This window comes from Columba livia, chromosome 7 (genome assembly GCF_036013475.1).
Source record: "Columba livia isolate bColLiv1 breed racing homer chromosome 7, bColLiv1.pat.W.v2, whole genome shotgun sequence".
In the NCBI taxonomy this organism is placed as follows: Eukaryota; Metazoa; Chordata; class Aves; order Columbiformes; family Columbidae; genus Columba; species Columba livia.
The window spans coordinates 15,602,404-15,627,509 of NC_088608.1; the positions used below are offsets into that span (position 1 = coordinate 15,602,404).

General features: G+C 48.6%; 1 protein-coding gene across 2 annotated transcripts in view; it reads right to left on the minus strand.

Moving 5' to 3' along the window:
* MARCHF4 (membrane associated ring-CH-type finger 4) overlaps window positions 1-25,106 on the minus strand; it is a 99,339-nt gene that overhangs the window by 18,272 nt on the left and 55,961 nt on the right. The window contains exons 2-3 of one of the 2 annotated variants that reach the window (XM_065070668.1): window positions 10,269-10,424; window positions 1,865-2,057 (exon numbers count right to left, since the gene is read on the minus strand). In XM_065070668.1, coding sequence (XP_064926740.1) covers window positions 1,865-2,057; window positions 10,269-10,424 — 349 coding nt within the window. Of the gene's footprint in view, window positions 1-1,864; window positions 2,058-10,262; window positions 10,425-25,106 lie in introns of both variants that reach the window. The other variant, XM_065070667.1, reaches the window with a different exon arrangement.

The following is a 25,106-nucleotide window of genomic DNA, read 5'->3' on the forward strand; positions in this document are numbered from 1 at the left end:
GAGTCTGTGAGAAAGCCAGCATGCCTGGCCCACCAGGCCTGCCAGCTGCGTGGGGAGGAGCGTGAGACAAGGGGTTGCCCCAAGGCACAACTCTGAAATGCTCCTGGGAACGGGATGGCTGCTTGCTCTTTGGCTGGAAAAAAAATCAAAGCTCACAGCTTAGGGCATTAAGCTTAATGGTGACACCAGTGGAGATGCAAAGGGACTTTTTTTCCAGTCAGAGAAAGCGGAAAAGAGAAATAGAGACCAGACCCTTAAAAATTTAATAAGAATGAAACAAAGAACCTCTAATAAAAATCTGTTCCACTGCATTTCATGGCTGGCGTGGTCTGCTCTCTGCCATGTGGGAGGATTTAGCTCCTATTGACAGATGACCTAATCAGTTCCCCTCAGCTCTTGAAGCTTTATCAAAGCCAGTTAATCATGTTACTGATGCTTGCCCAGGCGAGGGTTGTCCACTTCTGTCCTCTGCCATCAAGGCAACACAAATACCCTCCACACACATAGGGATAATGTTTTTCCTCTCTCAGTTCCAGCAGCAAGAGGATGTCACCAGTGGCTATTGTAACAACATGTGGGTGCAGCCTGTCTCTCTTTAACCCCCTTTGCCACCATTTTTTCCTGAAGAGATGTGGTAGCTCCATCAGCATCTCATGAAGGAGCAGGATGATCTCTACAGGCCAGCTCACATCTCATTGTCAGCACAGTGGTGGCAACAGTGGGAAGAATTGGGCTGGGTTTCAGTGGGCCCAAGTCCTGTGCTGGAAAGGTGCTGAAACCAAGAGCCATTTGAACCCAGACACTAAGGTGTATGGTCTAGACCTCTGTCCCTGCTGCTGCTTTTGTTTTACTTCTGTACCTCGATATAACCAACTGCTGCTGTGTGATATAGTCTGTCTTGCTCCCCCTGAGGGCTGAACGGGGGGCTGTGCTCCTTCCCTCTGGAGTGGCCCCACCTGCACAAACACCAGTTCACCAAGTTAAGAGGACTGCCTTGTCCCACCGAGTTCCTGGGAGGCTCCTTCTGCCTTTATATGAGCAACGGAAGGACCCAGACATTTAGCTTTCTGGCAGGGTCAATTGAACTGATGTTATGTGGGTGGACACTGCTGAGGAGTGCACTTGGAGTGGCTGGTGTCCACTGGACTGTTTCCGTACCGCTACTCTTTCAGTGTCCTGGCTGGTGAGTGCTCTGCCTGTGTCTATAATCAGCTACATCCCCCATCCTGCAGGCCTGCACTGGGGCTACAGCTCGAGCTCTCAGGGAGACCTTCTGGGGCCAGGCTGCCAGCATCTGCTTTGCTGTCTGGGCTTGCTCAGTGTGGGGCAGCTTTGTCCTCAGAGCTGCTGTGTACCAGCAACCTGACAACGGCCCCAGTCTGGGCCACGAGCTGAGCTGGCTGGGACCTGCAGCTCCAGGGTGGGCCAAAGCCACTCCTGCCCAGCAGAGAGACTAGGATGGGGAGCAAAGAGGTTGCATGTAGAGAGACCTTGCCGTACCCAATCATGGGGCATCTGTTGCAGAAAGGAAGGAATTTCTTTTCCAGTGTTACTGAAAAACCTTATAACCCCCAGCCTCCCTCAGACCTCCTCAACCTCTTCTTGCTCTGAAGAGAGATTTGTTTCTCTCTGGGGTTGCTGCAAGTCCTTTTACCAGCTCAGACCAGGAGATACTCTGGGGCTGTCAAGATGAGCAGAGAGGACTTTAAAAAAGGTGTCGCAAAAGCAGAGAGGAGGAAAAGCCCAGGATGCCCAATCCAAGCTAAGCTGTACCGGCTGGCTCTCCACACCATCTCCCACTCCTCTCCACAGATGGAGCGACGGGTGGGTGACCTTGGCCATGCCATGAGATGCGATAACCCACCTATACAGACAATGTCCATGAAGCCGTACATTCCATAGCAGATCTGGAAGAGCAGGTCCTGGCGCTGCCATTTGGCTGAAGGACTGAAGGTCGACCAGATGAGCCACGAGATACTGGCGATGAGGAAGAGGGAACCCAGGATGGCCGCTGCTATCTGAACCTTCTCAATGACTGTCAGAGAGATTGCCTGCCACTGCAAGGGGAGGCAATGGGGAGAGGAGATGGGAAAAGGGGGAGAGAGGAAGGAAAAAGAAGAGAAATTAGTTACTTGGGGCACATCACTCTTTTACATCTTTGTGGCAGTTTTGGAGAACACCTATGACTTACATGTGCACCCTATGCATAGGTGCTTCTACCTGGTCAACATCTGGGGTGCAGCATGGCAATTGTTCAACAGCGCATGGTCCCATATTTCCTGACAGCATTGCTGAAGAGGAAATGGGGGGGAATCCCAGATCTCACCAGGAAAACACAGAGATCTGAGGGAGGCAGGACGGACTGGGGGCAAACACTGAAAATAACATGCCTGTGACAATGGGGCTGTGATGGCAATCACAAACCAGGACATCCATTTGCTACCTCAAATGGAGGCTAGGCATCATCCTGGGCTACAAGAAGAAGTGTCTCAGAGAGACCAGCTTTCCTCCAGAGGCCTCCCATGTAAGCCATGAGCTGGCTCTGTGCCACTCTGTGAGATTTGACAGATCACAGCACTAGATAGGATCTCGCAGCAGCAACGCACATCCCACCAAACTTGTTACAAACAACACAAGTTGCTGTGGTCAGGCTAGGTGATGACATGTTCCGGCTGTGTTCCAAGATAAATGCTAATGTTTCTTCCTCAGAAGAAGAAAAAAATAGAAATAACTCCCCCAAATCCATTCACTATGTCAAGCAGCTTTGGATAAACTACAGTATAAAATAACCTAAGCCCGGACTCCTTTCTGTCATCCAGAATAAAACCTCCCTACTCAGATTTACGCTGCTGAGAGAACTACCCTGTAAAAAAACAAAGGCAGAAATTGCTTTATTTAAAAAGACCTGGTGACATGGTCTGTAGCCCCTCCTGCAAATCAGAAATCAAACACATAAACAGGCTGGGAAGAGACAGTCTCTTCTGGCATCAAAGATTACAGGCCACCTTTAGCTGCGAGATATTAATACATGCCCTTAAAGTCTCAGTGGGACTGGCAGAAGGATAAATAAAGGTGTACTTCAGTCCCTGCAGGTATGGAACATTCAGGGGAACTGGAAATGTTTAGTCTGGATTCAGCCCAAATTCAGTGTCCCTCTGAGGCAGCATCTCTGGCAAGCCCTGAGCGCCATGCCTGTTTGTCAAATTCATCCTGGGACAGCAGGGTCACCTCTCAGGCCTCGCCCCATCCTTTTGCAGGGAAAGAAGCGAGTTTACTTGCTGTGTCCCTCTTTCATGCCCAGTCGGGCATGAACAGGAGGGTCCAGGCTAGAAGCAGGAGTGCTGGAGTCCACAGGGGATGCACAGGTGTGCGTCTCCTCTCCTATCATAAGACAGAGCAAAGGCCACCCAGCACCTGTTGCCCTTAAATTTGGGTTCTGTGCAGGGGATCAGCAGCTGTGCTGCCCTCCTGTCAGCTCATCAGTTTCACCCTCAACATCACCACCAGCAGATGCAGGACAAATCCACAAATTTTGCCATCAGCTCACAGCTCCAGGATTAGAGGCATGTGGCAGGGAGGGGGCTTGGGTACATGCATGGGGTTGCACTTTCACCCCTGCAGTTTTCCCCAGACCTCATCTCCCCTTCCACTAACGCTGGCAAGCGCCGAGGGGGCAGGAGAGCAGGGAGCTCGGTGCACAGCCTGGTGCTGTGTGTGAGGGCTTTACTGCAGGTCTCTCATGCTGACCCGTGTTCACCTGTGCCAGCCAAATCATTCTGCGTAATTTCTCTCTCTCAAGGAGGTAATGGACTGGCGCCTCACCATCTGTCTGGCACACTGAAAGGCCTGCGTGGCAACAGGTCCTTCCAAGGTAGCAATTAAAGACAGAAAAAGGAGAAGGAGCTGTTTTCTATAACTAGCATCCACGTACAACTAGCACCACTGTTTTGCAGAGACAGGGAGGCTCAGGTGTAGTACTAAATACACTGTAAAAGGGGATGTAGCTCAGGGCACGGAGAAGTTACACCTGGGTGCAAACTTCAAACCCCAATCACCGCGGTTGGGAACAGAGAGGCTGAAACACAGGCAGGGATGCTGCCTGATACTGCTCAGCTGGCAGCAGCTGCCGGGAAGTTTGCTGCAGTGATAATGAAGAGGCTGGAGTCTGTCAGCCATGCCAGGGGGTAGGAGACTCTCCCCTGGCATCTGGCACTAAGTGGCAGTGACACACACAGCAGCAGTCCTGACTCTGTTGAGGAGGTGGCACTGGGGTGTGATTACCCTCTGGCAAGGAGGTAAATGGGTCAGAGCTGAACACTGGGAAAAATAACCAGCTTGCAGAAGAATTTAATATTTTCCAGGAAGAGAAAAAAAAGAAGTAAGTAATAAACGTTGTATTTCCTCTCTAGCAACCCTTAGAACTACAATTTAGCATTGCACATCTAGTTCGAGCCACCAATAATGGGAGTAATTATTTTTATCTTTTAATTCCGTTTTGCTACACATCCTGGGCTATGAGGTTTGCACAGAGAGAAGAAAAGGTGTGAGACAGAGCATAAAGCCTTCTTCCCAGTGAGAGTGCAGAGAGAAGGGTCCAAGAGCTGTTTGGAGGCGGAATGTGCTGATGAATTTCAGATGCAGGAGCTGGGCCTGATGCATCCCTGCACCCGTGGCCTCAGGGGCCTGCCTCAATCACAGCAGTGTGCCTTTCACGTTTCATAACAGTCCTTAGGAAATCATCCATTCTCCTAACCCTGCTCTACCATCATTATGGCCAGCAGACCAGGATTTGGTGGGTGATCCTATTGTCCTCGGGTCTGCACTAGAGCTGCAAAGAAAGGTCTCAGCAATACTGCCGAGTCCCTCTACCAGCACATATGAAACCCCCAAAGCTCTTTGTCTGAATGTTGGGCTGCAGACACAGCCCCATCCCTCTAAATCTCCAGCTCAAACGTTCAAGCTCTAGCAAGGTCACAGTGTCAAGCAATCCCACCTTGCAGGAAGAAATTAAATTGCGCCCTTCTTTCCTCAGCTGATGACTCCTGAGTCCCAGGTAGCTGCTGAGTTGTACTGAAGTGCACCTTTAACAACTGGTAGCTCACCCAGGCTGTCAATGAGGAATGTGACCTTTAGGCAAGTGGAAAGCTCTTCAGATGCTCTGCCAGTGCTGAACAGGGCAGAACTAAGGACTTGCTGGTATTGGAAAGCTTTAAAGGCTCCTGTGGGATAAGAGGGGCAGCTTTGTGAGCTCTGGGCTTACACTGGCTTCAGAGCATGCCCAAGCAGCTCTCTGTGATGGCTTGCAACCCGTGCTGGAAAAAGAGCTCCATCCTTCCAGACCACTCTGAAGAAACGTCCTCATTCACTCAGGAGCTGTCTGTCTTCTGCTACCATCTCCCTTGGCCAACTGCTTTGGCACACCACCCAGATATGCACATACAAAATACCATGCTCTCTTGGACTGATTTCCCCCAGGTTTCCCTCAGTCACAAAGCTCTGTGACCAAGATGCTTCAGATAGGGTTTCTTAGGAGTCCAGGTCTCACATTTGTGATGACCTTAGCCAGGGGCCAAGCCAGTACCAGTGCCTGCCGTTCATGTCTCTCTCGTTCTCCTGGATTGTTTCATAACCTACTTGGGAGAAACCTGTTTCTCTGTTTGCTTCAGTGCTTCTCCTCAGAGACTTGTGAGTGAAACCCCCTGCTGCTAATGTAACACAGAATAATAATGTCATTACTATAGTATTTAAAGCCTGATCCATGTTTCCCCTTCCTTGGCACTAGCAGTCTCCAAAGGTTCCCAAGCACCAGCATGATCAGATCCAAGGCAGATATTTGCCTGCAGAAGATACCTGTGTCTTACTGCAGCAGCTTGCTAAGAAGACTTGCTTGCTGGAAAAGACTTCCTACACTCCTCAGAGAGCTCCCCCATGCCTGCCTCAGGCAGTTCAGTTTATTTTTATTGCTGTATCTGACACATTCCCTTAGTATGTATCATTAAGATCCTGAGCTGTGCTAGTCAGCGATTTCATTTTCAGACCCAGGATCACAAACAAGCAGAGCTCTTTCCTAGAAAGTTGGAGTGGACCATTCCCAGCCCTGCTCAGGTCTGGCTCTCCCCTCACTGCTGTCCTGAGGACCTGACCATTCTCCTCAATTATCTTTTGGAGGATGGCTTTGCTTTTTATAAACTCACCAAGCAAAGTCGTGCCACTGCTGTGGTAGCTTCCCTGCTGTACATTTACAGGTACTGTAGCTTATTCAGATACTGGAAAGGCTGCAGGGAGGAAGGAAGGTCCACCAGGGTCATGTAATGGAAACGTCCAGTTATGAAACTCCCTCTCCTCTGTGTGCTGGAGCATCTGGTAAGGCTCAGGCTACAGCATCGGTACCCTGGAAAGCCCCCATTACAATGCACAGGCCATGAAGTCTCTCTTGCTGTGACTGCACACATTGCCTGCAGGCTGCAGCTCAGCAGGGACCAGCCAAGGCTTGTACTTAACACATGACAACAGCAAGCTGGGACAAGCAGGAGACCCTAGCAAACATGTCTCAAGCTTTTTAGCTCAGGAGCTCAGGCTGAAGTTCAAACACCCTGGCACCTCAGCCACTTTCCTCGCAGATGTGGGAATCCTGATGAAGAGGCCATACAAACGAACACTCATCAGCTCTTAAAAGAGCATCAACACAGTCAAAATAGATCCAGAGGAGAACTAGGACCAGATCCCAATCCCAGCACTGGATAACTGAGGATCTCTGGAGCTGAAACAACCCGCAAGACACAAAGAGTCAGAGATAACACCTGTAAACAAGAGATGAGCTCCCTGAGACTGCAGACAGTTTTAGGTCTGAGAAGGCTGGTTCGAATGGATCTTGTATCTGCTGAAATCAGAGCATCAGAGTGAATGTGGCTAAGGAGTGGCTGCAAAGGAGTTGTATAGATGATTCCACCATGTATCAGTACCAGAGTGTTTGCAGAGCTATCAAAACGCTGAGTCTCCATGTCACTTTAATAATAATGGGCTTTGCACAAATATGAAAATGGAGAGTAGCATTTAAAGCCTCCATGCCCACGACTCTTGTCTCAATGACTGCAGACTAGAGAGCAGGAGGATGGATGGATGGATGGATGGATGGATGGATGGATGGATGGATAGACAAAAGCTCTGTATCTTCTGGTTGCTCACAGCTGGTGAGATATTTTTGCTCTTTGCTGTCTGACTGCTGCTTGGCAGGACACTTGCCATGTCATCCAACAACTTTAATCCCCCCATCTCAGCAGGTTTGCAGTGTTGCTGCTTTCAGACCTTTTCTCTTAAATGCCTGCAATCCAGAGATGGGGAGGGGCGTTAATTTACAAAGATTTCATTCTGCCAAAATACCCGACTAAAGGCCTCTCTCTGGCATGAGACATCAAAACAGCCTGGAGGCTGGAAAGAGTCTGTGTTAATTATGCATGAACCATGTTCTCCCACTGTAACTTCTCTGCCCACGCCACGAGTCTCCAGACACATTTGGCCCATACTGTGCTCCAAAAAGTGTGCAGGAGATGTCAAAATGGGCAAACATGCAGATGCCAGGGAACATGTGGGTGTTGGGTGTACTGCTCCGTTCAGACCAACTGGATGTGCTTCAGGGAGCCCAGGGTCTGCCAGATACCTGGGTTTGGTTTTCAGTGGTTGGTCACATGGGAGGACACACGGATAGTCACCAGGGATAGGTAGGCCATGTTCCTGGTTAAAATCTAGCCAGGGTCAGAGTGTCACCCAAACCAGCTTCATGTGGCAAGGAGGTGTGGTCCTTGCCTGAATTATAGCTGGTCTGGAATAAACAGACAACCATGATTTGCTACAGCGTTTGCCCTCCAAAACCTCTACTTAAGGAATTCAGAGCTTTCTAGTAAGAATAAAACTGGGCAGAAGTGCCAGAAGACCCTGAGAAGAAAGGCCAGAGACTATTTCTTTACTTAGAGGCATGCTGTATGTCCAGGTATCCCCTGTTAGCCATGCATGGGGTGAAGACCAAGCAGAAAGGATGCTCTTCCCACCTGCAGATGCTGCGGCATGTTGCATGGTGACGCGTTATGGGGGGACAAGCTCTTAGTCCTTGTGGGAAGTCCAGGCCTGGTACATCAATCAGCCACTTCCCATGGGATTTCACATACTAGTGCTAGTGTAGCATCTGCTTCCCAGAAAGTGCCTTTGTGCTGGCACCAGGCACAGAGCTGTAACTCCACACATGCCACATTTATTCCACATGAAGTGGTTTTTCACTCCAGTTGCTTCTTCCCACCCTCCAAATCTCCCAGTGCTTGTGTGAGAAGTGCTATGAAGTCTAAGCCAGCGATGTGAAGCCTCCAAGCCCGAGGTCTGCATGGTCCTCTGGGACCCTTGCTCCTGGAGCTGGGCTCTTTAACTGCTCCTGCCACTTAGATTTTGTGTTTGTGGCAAAGGCCAGCAGATCAGGCCACTTTCTAATAGAGAAGCCCCCAAAAAGCAATACTTTGTGCAGGCTTTTGAATGTGTGTGGGAGGGGAGCTTGTCCGTGAATATATCCAACAAATTTTGGCCAGGTGAGGAGCAGGAGGAAAGTCACTGACCCATTGCCCTGAGCCACCTGAAGGCATAGAGCATTTGGAGGTCACTCATTAAAGGCAATGCTGGCTGTATGCACATTCATAAATATTCACCCACAAACCTTCACTGCTGTTCAGCATCGCACTCCTGATCTGAGACAGAGGAAGCATTAGGGCACTCATTGACCAGCTTTCCAGAAATAAACAAACACTGCTTTGTCCACATTTCCCCTCCTGTTTTTCAATCTGCTCTGATTTATGAGAGCCAAGAAATTAAAGCACCCCAGGTCTGGGGCTTGGGATGAAACTACGGATGTCTCCAGCCCACAGCATGTGGAAAATTGAATCAGGAGCTGTAGGGACTTGCAGAGAGCAGGCAGTCTTTTTCCTTCCCCCCAGCAAAATTGCTCCATGATGCACCACTAATTTCACTATTTCATTTAAGTCTGCAGCCCTAAAGGGCTGTCCCTGTTTCCTCACCGTGGTTAGTGATCTCAGGCCTGAAAAAAGACACACAGAAACTGCAGATTGAGGAGAGAGCAGGACTTTGCATTCCTCCCACTCTCATACAACTGGGCAACATCACTGGCAAAGTCCTTGTCTCCTGTTAGAGAGCAGAGCGACAGAGCCAAAGCCTTCCACCAGGTGCTGGACAGACCAACATCCTTACAGACATTGCCCCAGTCTCTAAACCACAACATGCTGCTGTAATGCCTCTCTGGTCCAGATGATGCTTATTAAGCAGTAGTGCCTGGATATAATGTGCTTCCTTACGTCCGAGGCACCAATGGTACTCAGCAAAGGCATGCAGCAATTAGTCCATCTTCAGGTGTTGCCCTTGCAATAAATCAATAGCTATTAAGGATAATTTATCCCATTTTTAACAGTCACACAGTTTTCCTCATTCTGAATCTTGATTTCAATTACCAGCCTGCAGTGAGGCTTATTAAACCACAGTGCTTTTGAGCTGAGAAGAGAAAGAAGGTTGGTACTCTGATGCCTTTCACAGCCACTCACATCAAGATGTGCTTTACCTGTTGTGTGCACATTTGCAAATGTCCACCAAGAATCAAGCTTGGAGAGACCAGAGCATCAGAGGAAACACCCCTTGGGCCATGCCAGTATGTATTTGATCATGGGGGAGCAGTAAATTGAAAAGGGTGGCAGGATCAGATTGCTGTAGGAGCCCTCCATCCATCTCCTCCATCCTTCATAACAACACAGAGGAGGCTCAGCAGGAGGAGATCGGGGCTAATGGGACAACTACAGACACATGGAGTCTCAAGATACACTGCTCTCACAGACTGTGCCCTGTTGTAGGAAATCCCATAACTGCTCCATCCCATCTGACCCTGGGGACAGTGGCATACCTGTGGTCTCCCGTGGATGAACACATTTGAAGGGCTGCGAGGTGCTACAGCACTATTGTGGTCACACTGGCATTTTCAACAGGAGGCAAATGAATGTGGGAGTTGTCAAAGGACAGAGAATAGACTCCCAAGGGATGCCCCTGGTACCACCAAACAGAACATGGGGCCTCTTTGGACCAGCCCCCAGCAACCCCTTCTAGTGCCTCGAACATATGGATTGCTGTGCGCTGGGAAGGAAAACCCACACAGGTAAAATCCACTTACTTCCAAAAACAAAAATAGAAATGAGAATAAATAGACTTTGAAATGTCTCTAGTACCTTTACCTGCAGAGGGTTTTTTGTGCTTATGGCAATGACGTGATACTTGTAGTAACACAGCTCACAGCTCCAGCAGCCTCTCTCACTAATCCATTTGATCAGACATGGCTGGTGCGTGCACTTCACCGATCCGTCGCACCGACATGGGCTCAGCAACTCCCCCTGAAAAAGACAGACAGCATCAGTGAGGCTCTCCTCCTCCCACAGGGTCTGAGCACAGCACAGCACAGCATGGCACGGCACAGCTTGGCATGGCAGAAACTGGAGCGGGCCGAAGTGTTCCATCCTCCACCCATTTGCTCTTTGTTCCTTTTTTACCTGGCTTGTCTTAGGTAATTGTGCTGCCTTCAACCATTCTGCCTCTAATAACTCTGGCTGACGTGAACAGAGTTTGTCAGGGATATAACGGTCTCAAATACCTGGCTTGTATGGAGCCCAGTGCTGCGTGGTACTGACCAGGACTTGCCAGGCAGTGGGAGCTTGCAGCGCTCGACATGGGACTCTCCTTCCCAGAGCTCCCATGCCTGGAGAGACACATCTGACCGTGGGTGGGAGGTGTGTGTATTGGTCCTCAAAAATCCTCAAATTTCACCCCCTATCCTGTCCAGTTCCCCAAGACAGTCTGTCCCAAAAGTGAGTCATACTGACAGATAGCTGGGAAGGCTGGCTATTTCCACCCTAGAAGCAAGCAAGATGAAGAAAAAGTTGTGTCCTGGCTTGTGACACACAGACATTTTAAGGAATGGCTGAAACACTGAACCTCCTGGCTCTCTCCCTTGTTTCTGGTGCTGCTTTAAACAGGGCATCCATGAAACCCCAATATTATCCCGATTCATCTGTCTTCCTGTTCACCATGGGACTAAATTTCTCTTCGCACACACATGCGCAGGAGCTCATTTCACAGTCATTCGCTATTGCTTATTTAGGGAAAAACTGAGCCACTAGATTTTACTCCCCACATCTTAATGTTTAAAAGCCACAGTATAGACCCCAATAGTGTATTTAGCTGTGATCCAAGATCTAAAAGCTTTTAAAGGCAGAACGAGACTATCTATGGGACAGGGAAGGCAGGCATCATGCTTTCAGTGTTGGGGGGAGGATATTTTCTCTTACACCCCTACATCAGCCCCATCATAACTACTGATGGAGCACCAGGATATCAGGCCCTGGTGTCTGAAGCTGCTGGACACAGTAAAAGACACCTATCCCAGCTGCCTTGGGTTAGGAAACCAGACCCTGCTCTTGCTGACCCTGCTGGGAAATTGTCTTAGCTTTCAGGGTACCACATCAGGTCTCAGGATCAGAGGAACTGAGCACCATGCTGGGCAAGAGTGATACTTTTTTTAGGAAAGCTAATGCAAACACGTTAATAACTTCATTTGTTTCAGCTAGGTGACCTAAAACTGTCAACTTCCATGAAAATTTAGCAAAACCGTAAATAACTGTTTATGTTACAAAACCAGGCACAGCTCTGTCACTAGTTTTCATTACACACTGGAGGGCACACAAAGGGAGAGCAGGAGCAAGCAGGGTTGTAGGATCTGTGAACTTTTTTCACCTGGAAAGGTGCAGCGGTACAAGCCAGGAGAAGGGAAATGGAGAAGGATTAGATGGTAGGAAGGTGCATGTGAGAAGCAGCGCAGATATTTGGCATTTAAAATCCCTGTGTGAGGTGCAGTTTGAGTGGGGCAGGCTCAGGTGTGCATGTTCGTGCCCCTTGCTGGGACATGGACACAAGTACAAGTGTAATAAGGAACCCGCATGAGCATGTACTGCTGGGCAGGACGTGAACAGGGAGGGAACAGGGCTTAGTACAGCTCCTCTCATCCCCTGCTTGCTAAACCTGTGCCTACTGCACCCCTCTTCCATGTTAAGAGCCAACATGATGCAAGCATAGCTGCTCTATGCCTCTGCCCTACCCTCCTCATCACAGTCCCCAGTGCTTTTATTTTCTCAGCAGCTTCACCCCTCAGCACACAAGTGTGATCCCAGCACCAATCAGGTAAAGCAGAAACCTCCCAGCTCTCCAGTGTCCTTGCCTTTCCGCCTCACCGCACACCAGGGTCTCCTGCAGGGCTCAGAAGGGTGAGTGGGCGACCCGGGTTTTGTCTAATGAGCAGCTGGAGGCACCAGTGATGGGAGATCAGGAACAGGGCAGAACAGAGCAGAAACTCAGAGCAACAGCCTCCAGGCAAAGGCAGAGGAGAAAAGCTGTAGCTGCAGTCTGGATTCACGTTGGCTTCTTGGGTTAGGTAATAAGTGAGTCTAAAAAATGTGAGCTTGTCTCTTCAGAGTCAAGAGACGTCCATAAACATCCTACACTGCTGTGGGGACCCAATGCCCCTTCCCTAATTGGGATGCTCTAACTCAGACAGTCCTGCCGGCTCCTACAAGAGCTCAGGACCCAACTATGGAGATGAATCCCCCAGTTTTTTGATTTTTGCAAATCTAGCAAAAAACCTAAGTTACCACATTTTCTCCAGCCGTGTGAAATATTACATACTTGCGTGTGGTGCACAGCTATTTTTGCATACTGTGAAGCCCAATTCTGTCCACAGCAGGCATTCATAAAACACTGCCACATGCACACATGCACTCCTGTACCAGCAGAAAAATAAACACCAGGGACATATTAAAGTAATAAATCCTATGTACAGCAAAGGAAAAGGAATCTCTCCGCTGGCTGTACAGCAAGCTCAGGAGCAGTCCATTGGCTGTGATATGCAGGATGGACTCACTGTGCAGAGACCTTTGCTAAAAGCTACACACATACAAAAGCAAGCCCAAAATGAGGTGCTGATGACAGCAATTGGGATTGGAAATTAAATCCCCATGTCCATTTCTGTGGGCTTGTAGAAGACCACTCTGCACATATTCTCCAGTGTGTTCTCGCCAATTCCCTCCAAAGACCCGTTGAAGGTTCTACTTCCCAACATTTATTTTTGCAATTTTCCTTTGTAGAGTTACAACCTGTCACCTGGATCAGCCTAAGCAGCATTTCTGCTTTGTCAGTCACTAGTGGAGAAATGCTCCCCAGCTGCAGGCTTCATCCTCAGCTTGCTCAATACTATCTCGTACCCCTGAAACAATCAAGTGGGTTTTAGACTCAGGGCACCTGCCTTTTTTGTGCTGTTATCCAAGACTAAATTGGGGTTCATGTCAAAGATGGAAAAAACAGAGTTAACAAAAAACAAAAGGTGTCTCTGGCTCCAGCTATAACCCTCTCAACATACGGAAGAAGTATTCTTCCCTATATATTATTACTATTCCCTACTTTTGGGAAGAGAAAAATATTAAGCAATTATGTATAATATTCTTCCTTATTTTTTCTGGCTGTGATGGAAGCGTGTCCCTAGGCGCAGCAGCAGCAAGGCCAGGCTTTACCTTGAGGAGGACAATACTGCTGGAGATGAACTGGGAGTGTGGGTCTATTCCAGCTCTGTCCTCTCCTTATAAATTCTTGATCTGTGCCCATTGCAATACGTCAAAGTGGTTAATGATTATCTGGGCCTTGCTATTTTAAGGCTACTGGGAGGAGTTCTGAGAAAGGACAGGAAAAAAATTATTGCCAGCGCTCGCTTCTGATGCCCAGTATAATCAGGGAGAAAATAACAACGTCAGGAGCAGCGTCACCCCTGCTGTGTGCTGGTGTGAGTGCTTCAACCGGCTATTTTATCTGTCATTTATCACTACTGGGAGCACATCCACACATTGCTACCAAAGCTGCAGCTGCTCACCCACCAGCAGGCAGCCATGGGATGTGTTTTCCAGGCCTGTCCTTTTAACTTTAAATTAGCTATAGCAAATCTGCCCACCTGATCTCCTTTGAAAATGGCAGGGCTGGGGACAATGGTGTCATTGGGCCAGGACTCTGGTTTTCTGGGCTCTCCAGCTCTGCTGACCCACGTCTACTTCCTGGGCTCCTCCTGAGCATCAGACCAGCTGGGAAAAACTGCATCCTGCTACCACAGCTATCAAAGCAAACATTTTGAAAACTGGTGCAAGCTGTAGAGCATATCAGGATGGCTGATGGTGATCTTAACACCTGCGGTGTGTTAACACCTCAGCTGTGTGTTTTCCCTGCTCAGGTGTAAAAAGCAGCATCAGTCATTAGTATCACTCACAGGACCAGTGCCCCAAGCCAGAGCAGGGCAGTGAGAAGAAGCTGAAATAGCTGTCTGCACTGTGAGGGCTACCAAGTCTCTCTGAGTATACACATACAGCTCCAACTGCTCACAGGAGTAGCTGCACACATGAATTTGACTGCTAGCATTTATGCAAGTTTGTCTTGTTTGGAAGAGGAAACCAGGAACATTTAATTTCATGTCTTCAACTGAGTCTCCTAAAAACACTTAAAACTTCACATTGAATTTAAATGCAGTGAGAAGTTTTATTATAGCAAATAAATGCCAAATGATTTCCGTATTAGGAACACAATTACAGAGGAATTAAGTCTGATGGCAGATAAACCCATTGTTACAGAGCTGGTAAACTTCAATAAACATGTACTAATGATCACTTTGTCTTCACACACTTACAGGAACTCCCCCTCAATCCTTTTAAACTAAACACTTATGTTACTACCAGCATTTCAGATTCTTTCCCTGAGTACCCTCCTGTGTGTGAGCACTGTGCCAGCCAGCAACAGGCAGCAAGGGACACATAATAAGCACCTATGAATGTGTATATTGAATGAAATTCTCCAGCACTTGGGAAGATTGATGCAGAGTCTATACCCAGCAAGGAGTGAGATGGCTTACATCCCCCATGGTATTGTGACAGCACAGGACACACGGGGCGTGCATGGGGCTCTGCAGCGGGGTGGCATCTGCCCCATGCCCCAATAGAGCCAGGCACGGACCCAATTTCTGTGTCAGCAGCAATTTGCCAATAGGTTTTATTTGGGGGAACATTCCTGCAACCAGGCAGCTCCCTAAAGCTTGTGGAACCTATAGGAAAACCTATACAAGTAATTATAAAAAAACCAATCACCCAGACTCCTTGCAGCTCTCTTCCCACCCCCAGGAACCATCACTGCTGCTATGCCACCTCCATGACCAGGACTTGCTCATTCCACAGCTCCCTTGCAAGGCCGGGCATGCTGCAGCACGCAGAGGCAGCGCTGCCCCATGCCAGGCAAGATCTGTGTGCCCTGGGGGCAACAAGCACCCCTGACCCCAGCAGAAAGAGAAAATGAAGTCCCATAAAGCACTGAATAAAAATCCAGCTCTAGACAATTATTTCTGTTTCTCAGCTGTGGCTTTAAGCCTGCGGCTTCCTGGCTGACATATTCTGCGTGGGATCTCGGCCTGGGAGCTCCCTGGGGCAGGACCACATCTCTGCAGGACTCTGGCACAACAGAGGTGTGGGTCCCTCTCTGGGGCTCCTCATCTCCCCTGCTGTATGACTGAGCAGCCACAGCCGGGCACGGCATTCTGGGGGCTCTGAGATGGGTGCGGGGGGGTGACACAGCTCTGCTTTTTCCTGGTTTTCTGCAGTTTTCGATGGATATTAGCTGTTCTGGCAGCCCTGCGAATAGGGCACTTATCTCCAACAGGGCAATGACTAATCTAGCCACAAAATACAAGCATCCCTCTGCCTACAGGCTGGGTGCGAGTAGAAAGGCAGCTCAGCTTTAATACACCCAGCAAAAACACTACGCACCCCTCTGGGACCATGAGGCGTATTTTGGGGCTGCCTGGAAATGTGGGTGCTAGGCAGGAAAGGGATACATTTCACAAGGTCCTGAGATAAGACCCAATTTTTGTTCTAGGGCAAGACATGTCTGAAAAGCCATCACATCTGCAGAGATCCCGATCCTCCAAAAACAGCACAAATTGCCTTTCCGCCCACGGAGGCTGCTGCCGCAGCACCTGCAAGGAGCACTGCAAGGAGGCTGCTGGGGCTTTTCTGCACCTCTCTGATGAAAACACAAAAGCTGCAGCCACAGCTGCAGGGAGGGCACAGTGGGGCCCACTCCACAGCCCCTTTCTGCAGGAAAATTCGTCCCACCAATACTATGAGCTATGTGACTTTCTGTCTGAGCAGCTGCTGCCCACAGCCAAAGGGAATTTTAAGCCATCTCATCTCCTGCCCATCTCCAGTGTTTTGTGCCTGTCACTGCCTCTGGGACAGACAGATGCATGGACAGACAGAGCTGGGGGGTGGCAGCTCAGAATTTGGGACTAGGACTGAGACGAGGGAAGGAAGGGAGACTTTTTTTTCTGAACCTTATTGATCCCCACAGGGTTTCTGTGACTTTTTGTTGCTGCAGAGCTAAAGGCTCATCACCCCACCTGGCCTGCTCACCATGGCATCGGTGAAGTTCACCCATGTTTTAAGCCAAAAGATGTTCATTTTGGTTAAAGCAGATGACTCAGGAGGCTAAGCTGTGTCAGAGGCAGACAGCAGGAAAACCCCCCATGCCCCTGTGCACAACAACAGTGCGAGGATTTTGGAGAGAGGAGTCTGGCCGGTCCCCATCCCGGAGCTGTGTCCCAGTCAGCAGAGCACAGGAAAGCCCAAAAGGCCCCTGAGCCACACCATGGTGTTGGCTGCTCTCTTTACCAAATTGCCCTGCTCCTTCTCTGTCACCTCTGAGTGGAAAGTTCAAAAGCAAGACCCTCACAGTGCTGCTCATGTGCTCCTGTGATGCCACATCAAAAAAGCCTGAGGGCAACCTCATAATCCACCTTTCCCACAGGATAAGCAATGGTGCAAGGGACTCGGCTGGGCAGCAGCAGGAACAGGTCTCCTCTGCAACACAGATCAGCTCATGACCCCACCAGGGAGCAGAAAAAAAGATGGCTTTTTTCCCCCTTTAATTGCTAAAATCTTAAAGAGCTCTCCAAGGTAGAAGGGCGGGCGAGAGACAAAGAAAGACCAGGAATAAAAACTCAAGGAGAAAAAAAAGGAGCAGCGACTTGAGAAGTCCTCAGCACAGAAAGCCCAGTGCATTAGAGAGCGGCTCTGCCTCCCTCAGTCAGCTGCCATGACTCATCCTCAGAACAGTCTGGAGCAGTGCCCTCGCTCCTTCACTGATTTCCAGGGAAAGGTGACTGAACACAGCTCCATGGAGCTTAATGTGAGCTATCACTCCTTTGTGCAATGCCTCGGAAACAGAAAAGCAGAGCAGAAATGTTGAGGAATTTAATGTGAAATATTTGGATGTGGTTCTACCCACAATAAGGGTAAAAAAAATAAGGGAAAAAAGGGCTTGATTTTGGCTAGGGCTGTTTCAACATTCAGCTGACAGTAACTTGCCCATGTGTTTGCCCACAGGCAGGCACAATCCACCAGCTCTGGGCACATCCCTGCCACCACTGGTAAAGACCAAAGGGAGCTGCTACAGGTGTCTCATGGTTTGACGTCAATTTCCTTTAAGGAAAAGTACTTCAAAGGAACAGAAAGCATACATTTTTGTGATAAACAGAGTATCACAGTGCATTTTTTGTGCAATGGGCTACAGAGGACCTCAATTTCAGGCTAGTGAAAAGTGAAGGGCAGAGAGCCCTATGAGGTAAGTCCCACTCAGCAGTGAAAAGGGCACAGCACGGAAAGCTGTCCTCATGCCCAGGGATGCTGGGGTCTGGTTCTCACCTGGCACAGCCAATGCTGGGGGACTCAGAGGGCTGGACAGTCCCTAAGGGTCCCTTTGACTGAGACAGAAGATGCTGAGATCTGTCTCTGTGTGCAGGTCACGCCAACAGACAGGCTGTTCTGGGAGGACATTCCTCTGAACAGGAGTCATGACCCAGTAGTTGTCCTCGGAGCAAATAACACAGCGGGGGACATGTTGCTGTCACCACTGAAACCAAAGAGAAGAAGCTAGGACTGATCCTGCCTTGTGTCCAGCAGACCGGGCTGTTCTGCACTGTGCGACACAGCAAAGGGCTCTACTGACTTCAGAGAGGAGAAAACATGTGCCCTGACTTTCTGCAGGTGTTCATCACCTTTGTTTGTGCCAGCAGCATCTCTTGCTTTGTTTATCAGCGAAATGCAAGCCCTCGGTCTGCAGAATCCAGGCATTTGGGTGGTGTCTCCCTGCTGTACCCCATCAGGCCCTCACACCTCTGTGGGATGCAGCATTGTGGTCCACTCCATATGGACTGGAGGAGCTTGCCCACCTCCCAGGTGACCATGGGTTGGAGGTGACTTGCCCCCTGCTCTGACCACCGCACCAAGCTTCATACTTTGCCCCTTTACAGCCCCACCGTCTTGTCTTTTCAGCATCGGCCCTTTTGGGTAGCCAAACTCCACACAAATTAATTTCTTAAAGTCAGAGGACAACCTTCCTAGGGGGTGAAAAGCCAGTTTCAAGAACCAGTGCTTAGTGCCCGTTCAATAGAAACAGCAACTGGTGGACCAATGCCACAAAGGACCATGCCACTGCCTACATGCATCACCATCAAAGTCACAGCTGCAAACGGCACCCCCACCCCGTTTCTCTGGCACGGGGAGGCAGACACCAGGATGTCCCAGCTGCACAGGGACGTGCTGGTCGAGCCCAGCTGCACCACTGCCTGCCCTTGCTCCCCCAGCTATCCTACCGGCGCTTGGATGGTCTCAGCTATGCCATCAAAATACAAGTAGAAAAGGTTTGCAAAAACCTGTTCCACCAGAACAAAGTCAACCCTTGCCTGAAATATGGAATAACAAAGGATTTTCAGGAATTACTTACTGATAGCTCAAGGAGCAGAAAGCCTACAATATATAGATCATACTGGGATTTATTTGCTTTTCTCTCTACAGAAGGATTTCCACAAGAAAAATAACTTTGCTTAGGTGTTCCAGAGCCCACTTCATCCTAATGTCATTGAATGTGTTTTTGATCAGCTGATTTAAGTAATTCTTACTAAATGTTGCTCAGTTGCAAGGAATGAAAAGGCAAGCATCTCAAATATCACCTGCTGTGCCTCATCAGGTGTGATAATAGCACCAATTAAGTGAGGAGGCTTCTGTGCACAGAAATCACAGTGCTGCACATGTGAAATCAAGACACCTGAGCACCCCTGAGCACTTGGCTGTTGGAGCAACTTCAGCTCCAGGCTCGTCCTGAATACAGAACGGGAGCTGTCTCAGCATCCCAGAGAAGAAGCGTCCCAGTCTGAAGCTCTCGAGCTTTCACCCCAAGTATCGAGGCTTTAAACTTCTGCAGGTTTACCGTAGACCACATCCATTTTGTGAGATAGAACGCTCTGGTCTATTCTGAAAGATAAACCCACTGTTGTTTCACTCTGCTTCTTCTTAATTAAAAAATAAAAGTATTTCAGACAATACTTAGATTTATTCTGTGTGCTCAGGTGAGCTCAGTTTTGTTCCCTAGTATGCCAAGTAAATCTCATGCAACTCCATGAAGCCAAACAGCTCTTCAGCACAAATCAGGTGCCCTTAAGTTATGGGTGGTTGTAATAAATTTTCAACCAATTAGAGAGGTTTTTCATTTTTTTTTTTTTTTTTTGTATAAATGGATTTTTCTAGTGAAAAAGCCTCAGCTAAATAGAATTCTTCTAAATATACCACTTCTTTCCCATGGAAAAAAAAAAAAAAAGGTAGCAATTATTCCTTATTATCTCTAATCCTTGGGGACCTTCACCTTTCTACTTCTTCAGTCCTCACCAGATCCATCAATGCGTATTTTAAAAGTTTGAAGCATAAAGTTAATGCTTTCAGCATGCAAGTACCATATAATGCAATTCTTATCAGAGATGTGCTCATAATTCAGCAAATTGAACTTTGCAGCTACTTCCCTGGGAAGCTGTTCATAAAGATACTCAGCTAATGGCCATTTCAGAAAACATTATGGCATCAGCCGCTGAGGAGCAGCCATGGAAAATCCACAGAAATGGATGATGATTTGACCCTCCAGATGATAGATCCCACTTTTAAAGACAGTGAAACAAACAAAGCAATAGATTTTTTTCCTTCCCCCTCCTCCCCTGCCCCAAGAAAGCTGAAAACCCCTTCAACATAAGAACTGAGAAAATCTTTATTCTGTAACATTTGTCTCATCTTCCCAAACGAGAAAATGACCAGGTGCTGCTGGCAGCCTTACAGCAGTGAGACGCTCCTTCCAAAAGTGCAGCTACCGCTTAAGAGACGATTCGTGCCGGTACCATCAGCTCATCAACATGGGTCAGAGGAAAATACCAGTACTGCAGGATTTGGGGGTTCCTGTTTGCCATTGGACCCTCAAGTGACCCCCAGCCAGGACTGAGGGCAGCAGGGTGGGGAACTGGGGGAGCTGCGTGCGCTTTCAGTAAGTAGAAGCCAATAATAAGGTGCAGACAGAAGCGTTCCCAGTACCCAAAGGCAGCATTTCCCAGCTGGGAGTGGAGACAAAGATTTGGCAGGAGGGGCTGCCCAGTGGCTCTGGATGGGGATGGTTATGCAGAAGCTTTTCCTGCTCCACTTAGGCTGGTCAAGATGACCAGTTTAGGGATAGAAACCCCACAAAGCTGTTTGTGTCTCCTGCCATGTGGGGTGGCAAAGGGACAGGTGTGGCCACTGGCCTCGGTGCACCCAGGGTGCAGGGGTGCCAGCTGCCATCGGGGACAAAGACACTAGGGAGAGGGTTGAAAGCAGAAGTGGCAGAGGGACAAAGTGGGAGACAGCACATCACACACACAGGGCTGCCGCGGCTGCAATATAAAATAATGAATATGGCTTGTTTACTTTTAGCTTTGGTAACGCTGCAGGACTAGGCTGTTTCATTAAGACGTGGCCTGATCCGCTTTTCCTTTCTGCCTCCTGGACTTGAGGAGAAGAATATGCAATTACAACATTCACTCATGTAGAGCCCTTCAATTACCGGGTAACTCTGCTATGGCTTTTACAAACGTTACAAGACTCGTGCAGTAGGACATGACATCTGAAGTAATTCATTTTTCATCTGCCGATTAGCAGAAATTAAAACGGTTCTCAGAACATCCCAATTTTTATGTGAGATCAAGTTCCTTGTTACTACAGAGTGTCTTAGTAGGGAAGGTATTTCTTTTTAATGTCTCAGGCAATCCTGCAAGCAGAGATGCTGAACAAAAATATATGAAGGAGGCGGTGGAGGGGAGAATAGAGGCCCTCAGGGACAGCAGGTGGTGGAGCTCCAAAGCCCAGCCTTCGAATCCTGCCATAAGGTCACTTAAATATTTGGCGGAAAGTCAAAACGCTTGCTGGCAAAAGCGTGCACTGGAGGCAGTGGCACCTCCTTTGGAAATGATGCTGTTACAGAGTGAGACTGAACTGCCTTTACTGGCAGTGAGTGAAAAACCAGCCATAAATATAAAGTATTTCTTCATGTAGTGATGACGGATGCTGTGCAGGAACCCCAACAAGCCGAAACAAGCACTGCTGGTAATACCTCTGCAATGGGGAAGGACATGCAGGGCTGGCGGGGGTGTCTGCAGGGCTGGTAGCTCAGGGTCACACCTGGAGGGGCCAGGGGGCTGCGATTAGATGGGAGAGCCAGCGGCAGCATGGAGCAGCCAGAGCAAGGAATGGGTTAAGGGAGGGGATAAAATCAGGTAATCTTAAACCACTTGGCCATGGCAAGAGTGCTCACGTTGCCCTTTCATTTGCTTTCTACTTTCAAGGCATTGTGGGTGCTGAAAAAATGAGGTTAAATCCCCTGGGGAAAAGCTGGAATTAGGAGGTGGGTGAATGTGTTCTTGCCCACTCCCAGCACCATCCTCCCTCCCACCACAGGAGCGTGGTCCAGAGCTCATAAACCTGTAGGCCCACTTAGTCGAAGTGCAGCAAAAATAAACCACAGGAAAGGAGAACAGGCAGCTTAATTCCCAAATCCCTTTGCCTTGCATGACAACTTTCCAGCCAAGAGCAGCTCAAGAGGATAGAGCCAACGGTACCAGTGCTGGCTGCACTATCCATCCCTGAAGCTGTACAACATTAATTCTGATTTTCCAATGTTGCCCTGGCCAAAGGCCTCCTGTATAGGAAGCTGCAGGAATCCATGTGTTTCAGTCTTTGCCTGCACACACCTCCTGGTGAAACGCCTTGTTATGTTTTCCCAATCAGCTGGGGAATCCAGCTTTCCTTTTCACAGGCAGAATATAAAAAAGAGAGGAGAAAAGGTAGAAATAAATCTAAGTATAGCTGTAACATCAGTAAAGGGGGCCACAGAGGCCATTTTCTATTTCTTTCCTTCAGTCTTCCTTTTGCACAAGAACGTAGTTTTATTGTGTGTGTAAGAATGAAATACACACACAGAGGCATGTGTATGTATAAATGTGCCATGGCTCTGAGGTTTTGACACTGTCGTCATTAAGATATTAAGCATTACATAGGGCTGATTTATTATCTGACTCTGCAATAACCTTTCAAAGATATACTGATTAGCAATTTGCATATTAACAAACACATCAACACTAAGGCAATGTCAGATGTCGTGCATGGCTATGTTACACTCCAGAGGTGGCTGAATTTCAAACAGTGGCTAAATCACTTGTATCCTTTGCCACAAAAGATGCTCTACTGAAATACAAATTATTACCCTCTCTGCTGTTGGTCTTTATTGTGCTTTGTCAAATTGCTTTTCCCACTCCCTCTGGGATTTGCTGTTATCAGATACAGAACCTGTTTCTGCCACATCAGGTTCCTCTTACTACACCTGGATTAGGTTATTTAACTTGGTGAACTACACCCAGACTGGGCCGTGAGGGGTCCTCCAGCATCCTCCATTTGCTAGGGGGTAGGTGCCTTCATATGAAACAACTTGCCTCCTTCCTCAGCAAGATGTGTCTCTGCACAGGAAGGCACCTGCTCCTGGCCAGGCTTTTCTTTCGTCTTGGTAACGTGCTCAACCTGCTCTTGGGCAGGGTTGGGAACGAAAAGTTGGTGTGCAACAACCACAGGCTTCAGTCACTTGAGCTGCACAGAGACATCGCTGCTGTTATTTACCAGCGGTGGAGATTTTATTTGCTTTCTAATCTTCAGTCAGCTTTTAGAATGGGATTATCCTTCACACCCACTCAGCTGCTCTACACCACTTATTGGTGCACCAAACTAAGAGGGACATGGAAATGTGACACTTGGCCAGCCCTCTTTCCTGATGATGACCTACTGTCTTCTGGCAGGACCAGCTACTCCTTCACTGTTGAAGTTACTCCTTCACTTCATGCTGCCAGCTGGGTCAGCAGAGAGAGGTAAAAAGAGCGATCGGGGTCTCATCACTTTGCCCCAGGCATCATCATTGCAAAGTGGTACGGGCAAGGAGTCCAAAGAGTTGAGATCTTTCAGTGCTGTGCTCTTGGGCTTTGTTATGCCAAGAAGATTTTAAGAGGTTTTTGACAGTTCCTGGGGCTTTTTCTTGTGTTTGCAGAACTGGGGTTGGTAGAGAGATGAGCACAGAAATGATCATTATTCAGAGACATGTATCACCTGGAATAAGTCCTGCTAATTGTTGAGATTTGTGTTCAGGGCAGAGTAGTGTGTAATCAGCTACTCATCTGCTCTTTGGTGCCTAACGCTGAGAAATTGTGTCTGCAGAGACGAAAGCATTCAGGCAAGACTAAAGAAACTCATTACCCAGCCATCACCCTCCACAGCGATGCTCCAGGAATGGGAAATATCTGTGGCAGCCACCGGAGCTCCTTGTGGGCTGCAGCGCACTGGGAAGCACAGCTGTCTGAGGTCGGCATGAGCAGAGTGGGTCCCAGCCCCGGCTCTCCCTCCTGCAGCTCTGACGATGACATGCTGTTGGGTTTGGGGCAATCTCTGTGTCAGGATCTTTGTTCTGTGTGTCAGGGTAATTAATGACTCTTATTCACCACACACAGTCAACTGGAGACTTCATTTATCTGTATCAGTCCGGGGCTTTGAGATCTTGAATAACCAAGGCTGTTGAAGGGCAAATGATTAAACGTGCCTGGCCACCCATCTGTGTGGACACTGATCTTCGCTGGTGTGCCTTTGCTGCTCTGGCAAATGGAGCACGTCCCAGCCTTGAGCGCTGGGGCAGCCCATGGCTGCTGTGGAGGAAAGTCCCATCCCTTGCAGCAGGCCCGTCCACCCACAGGGGTGCTGAAGTGGAAAGTGTCTTTCAAAACCTCCCACCAGCATTATATGAAAGTAAACTCAGTGTTCAAGGGAAAATAAATTATCCTACTACTCCACAACCACCCAGTCAGGGGGCTTCTCTTATTCAAGACATTTACACGCAAATCCTCAGTCTGACTTCTGCATCCTTGCTGAAAGGAATGGGCATTGGGACATTATTTTTTTTAAACTTGATATCCAAAACAAGTATCTCTAGCTCCCTTGCAAGCCTCTGTGAAGTGCTGGTGCTCAGCAAGGTCCTTGGCTCCAGGGATGGCAGAGCAGGGTCGAGGTGGTTTGGCAGAGACATGGCGCCTGCATCCTTGACTCCTGCCCAAGCTACATCTGCCTTCATGTCTCATATCCATGTATTTCCAGAGGCAGTAAATTCACTCGGAGATTTATTTTTTGAGGGGCAGTGAGCAGGAAATGGAACTGGTGGTGCCTGCCGGCAAGGGTACTTGTAGCCATCCAGAGAACATGGGCTTGTGACAACACCAGGGCCTGGCAAGTGGTAACGCTCCTTCCGCATCTTCCAGATCCTCTTCTTTTGCTTGGCCACCATCCCTGGGCTCTGCCAGCAGCTGGGAAAGCTGAGCAGGATCTTCAGATAGGACCTGCATCCTGGGCTTCACCATCCAAGATCTCCAGCAATTTTGTCCCCCTGCTGCTGTGAGGAGAGCAACAATTTTTGAATTTTTAATTTAATGTATTTTCTTTAGTTTCTTTGCAGATGTGGGAGATGAAAGTCTGCCTGGCAACAGCACTGATGAGCATGAGCACACAGGGGGCAGG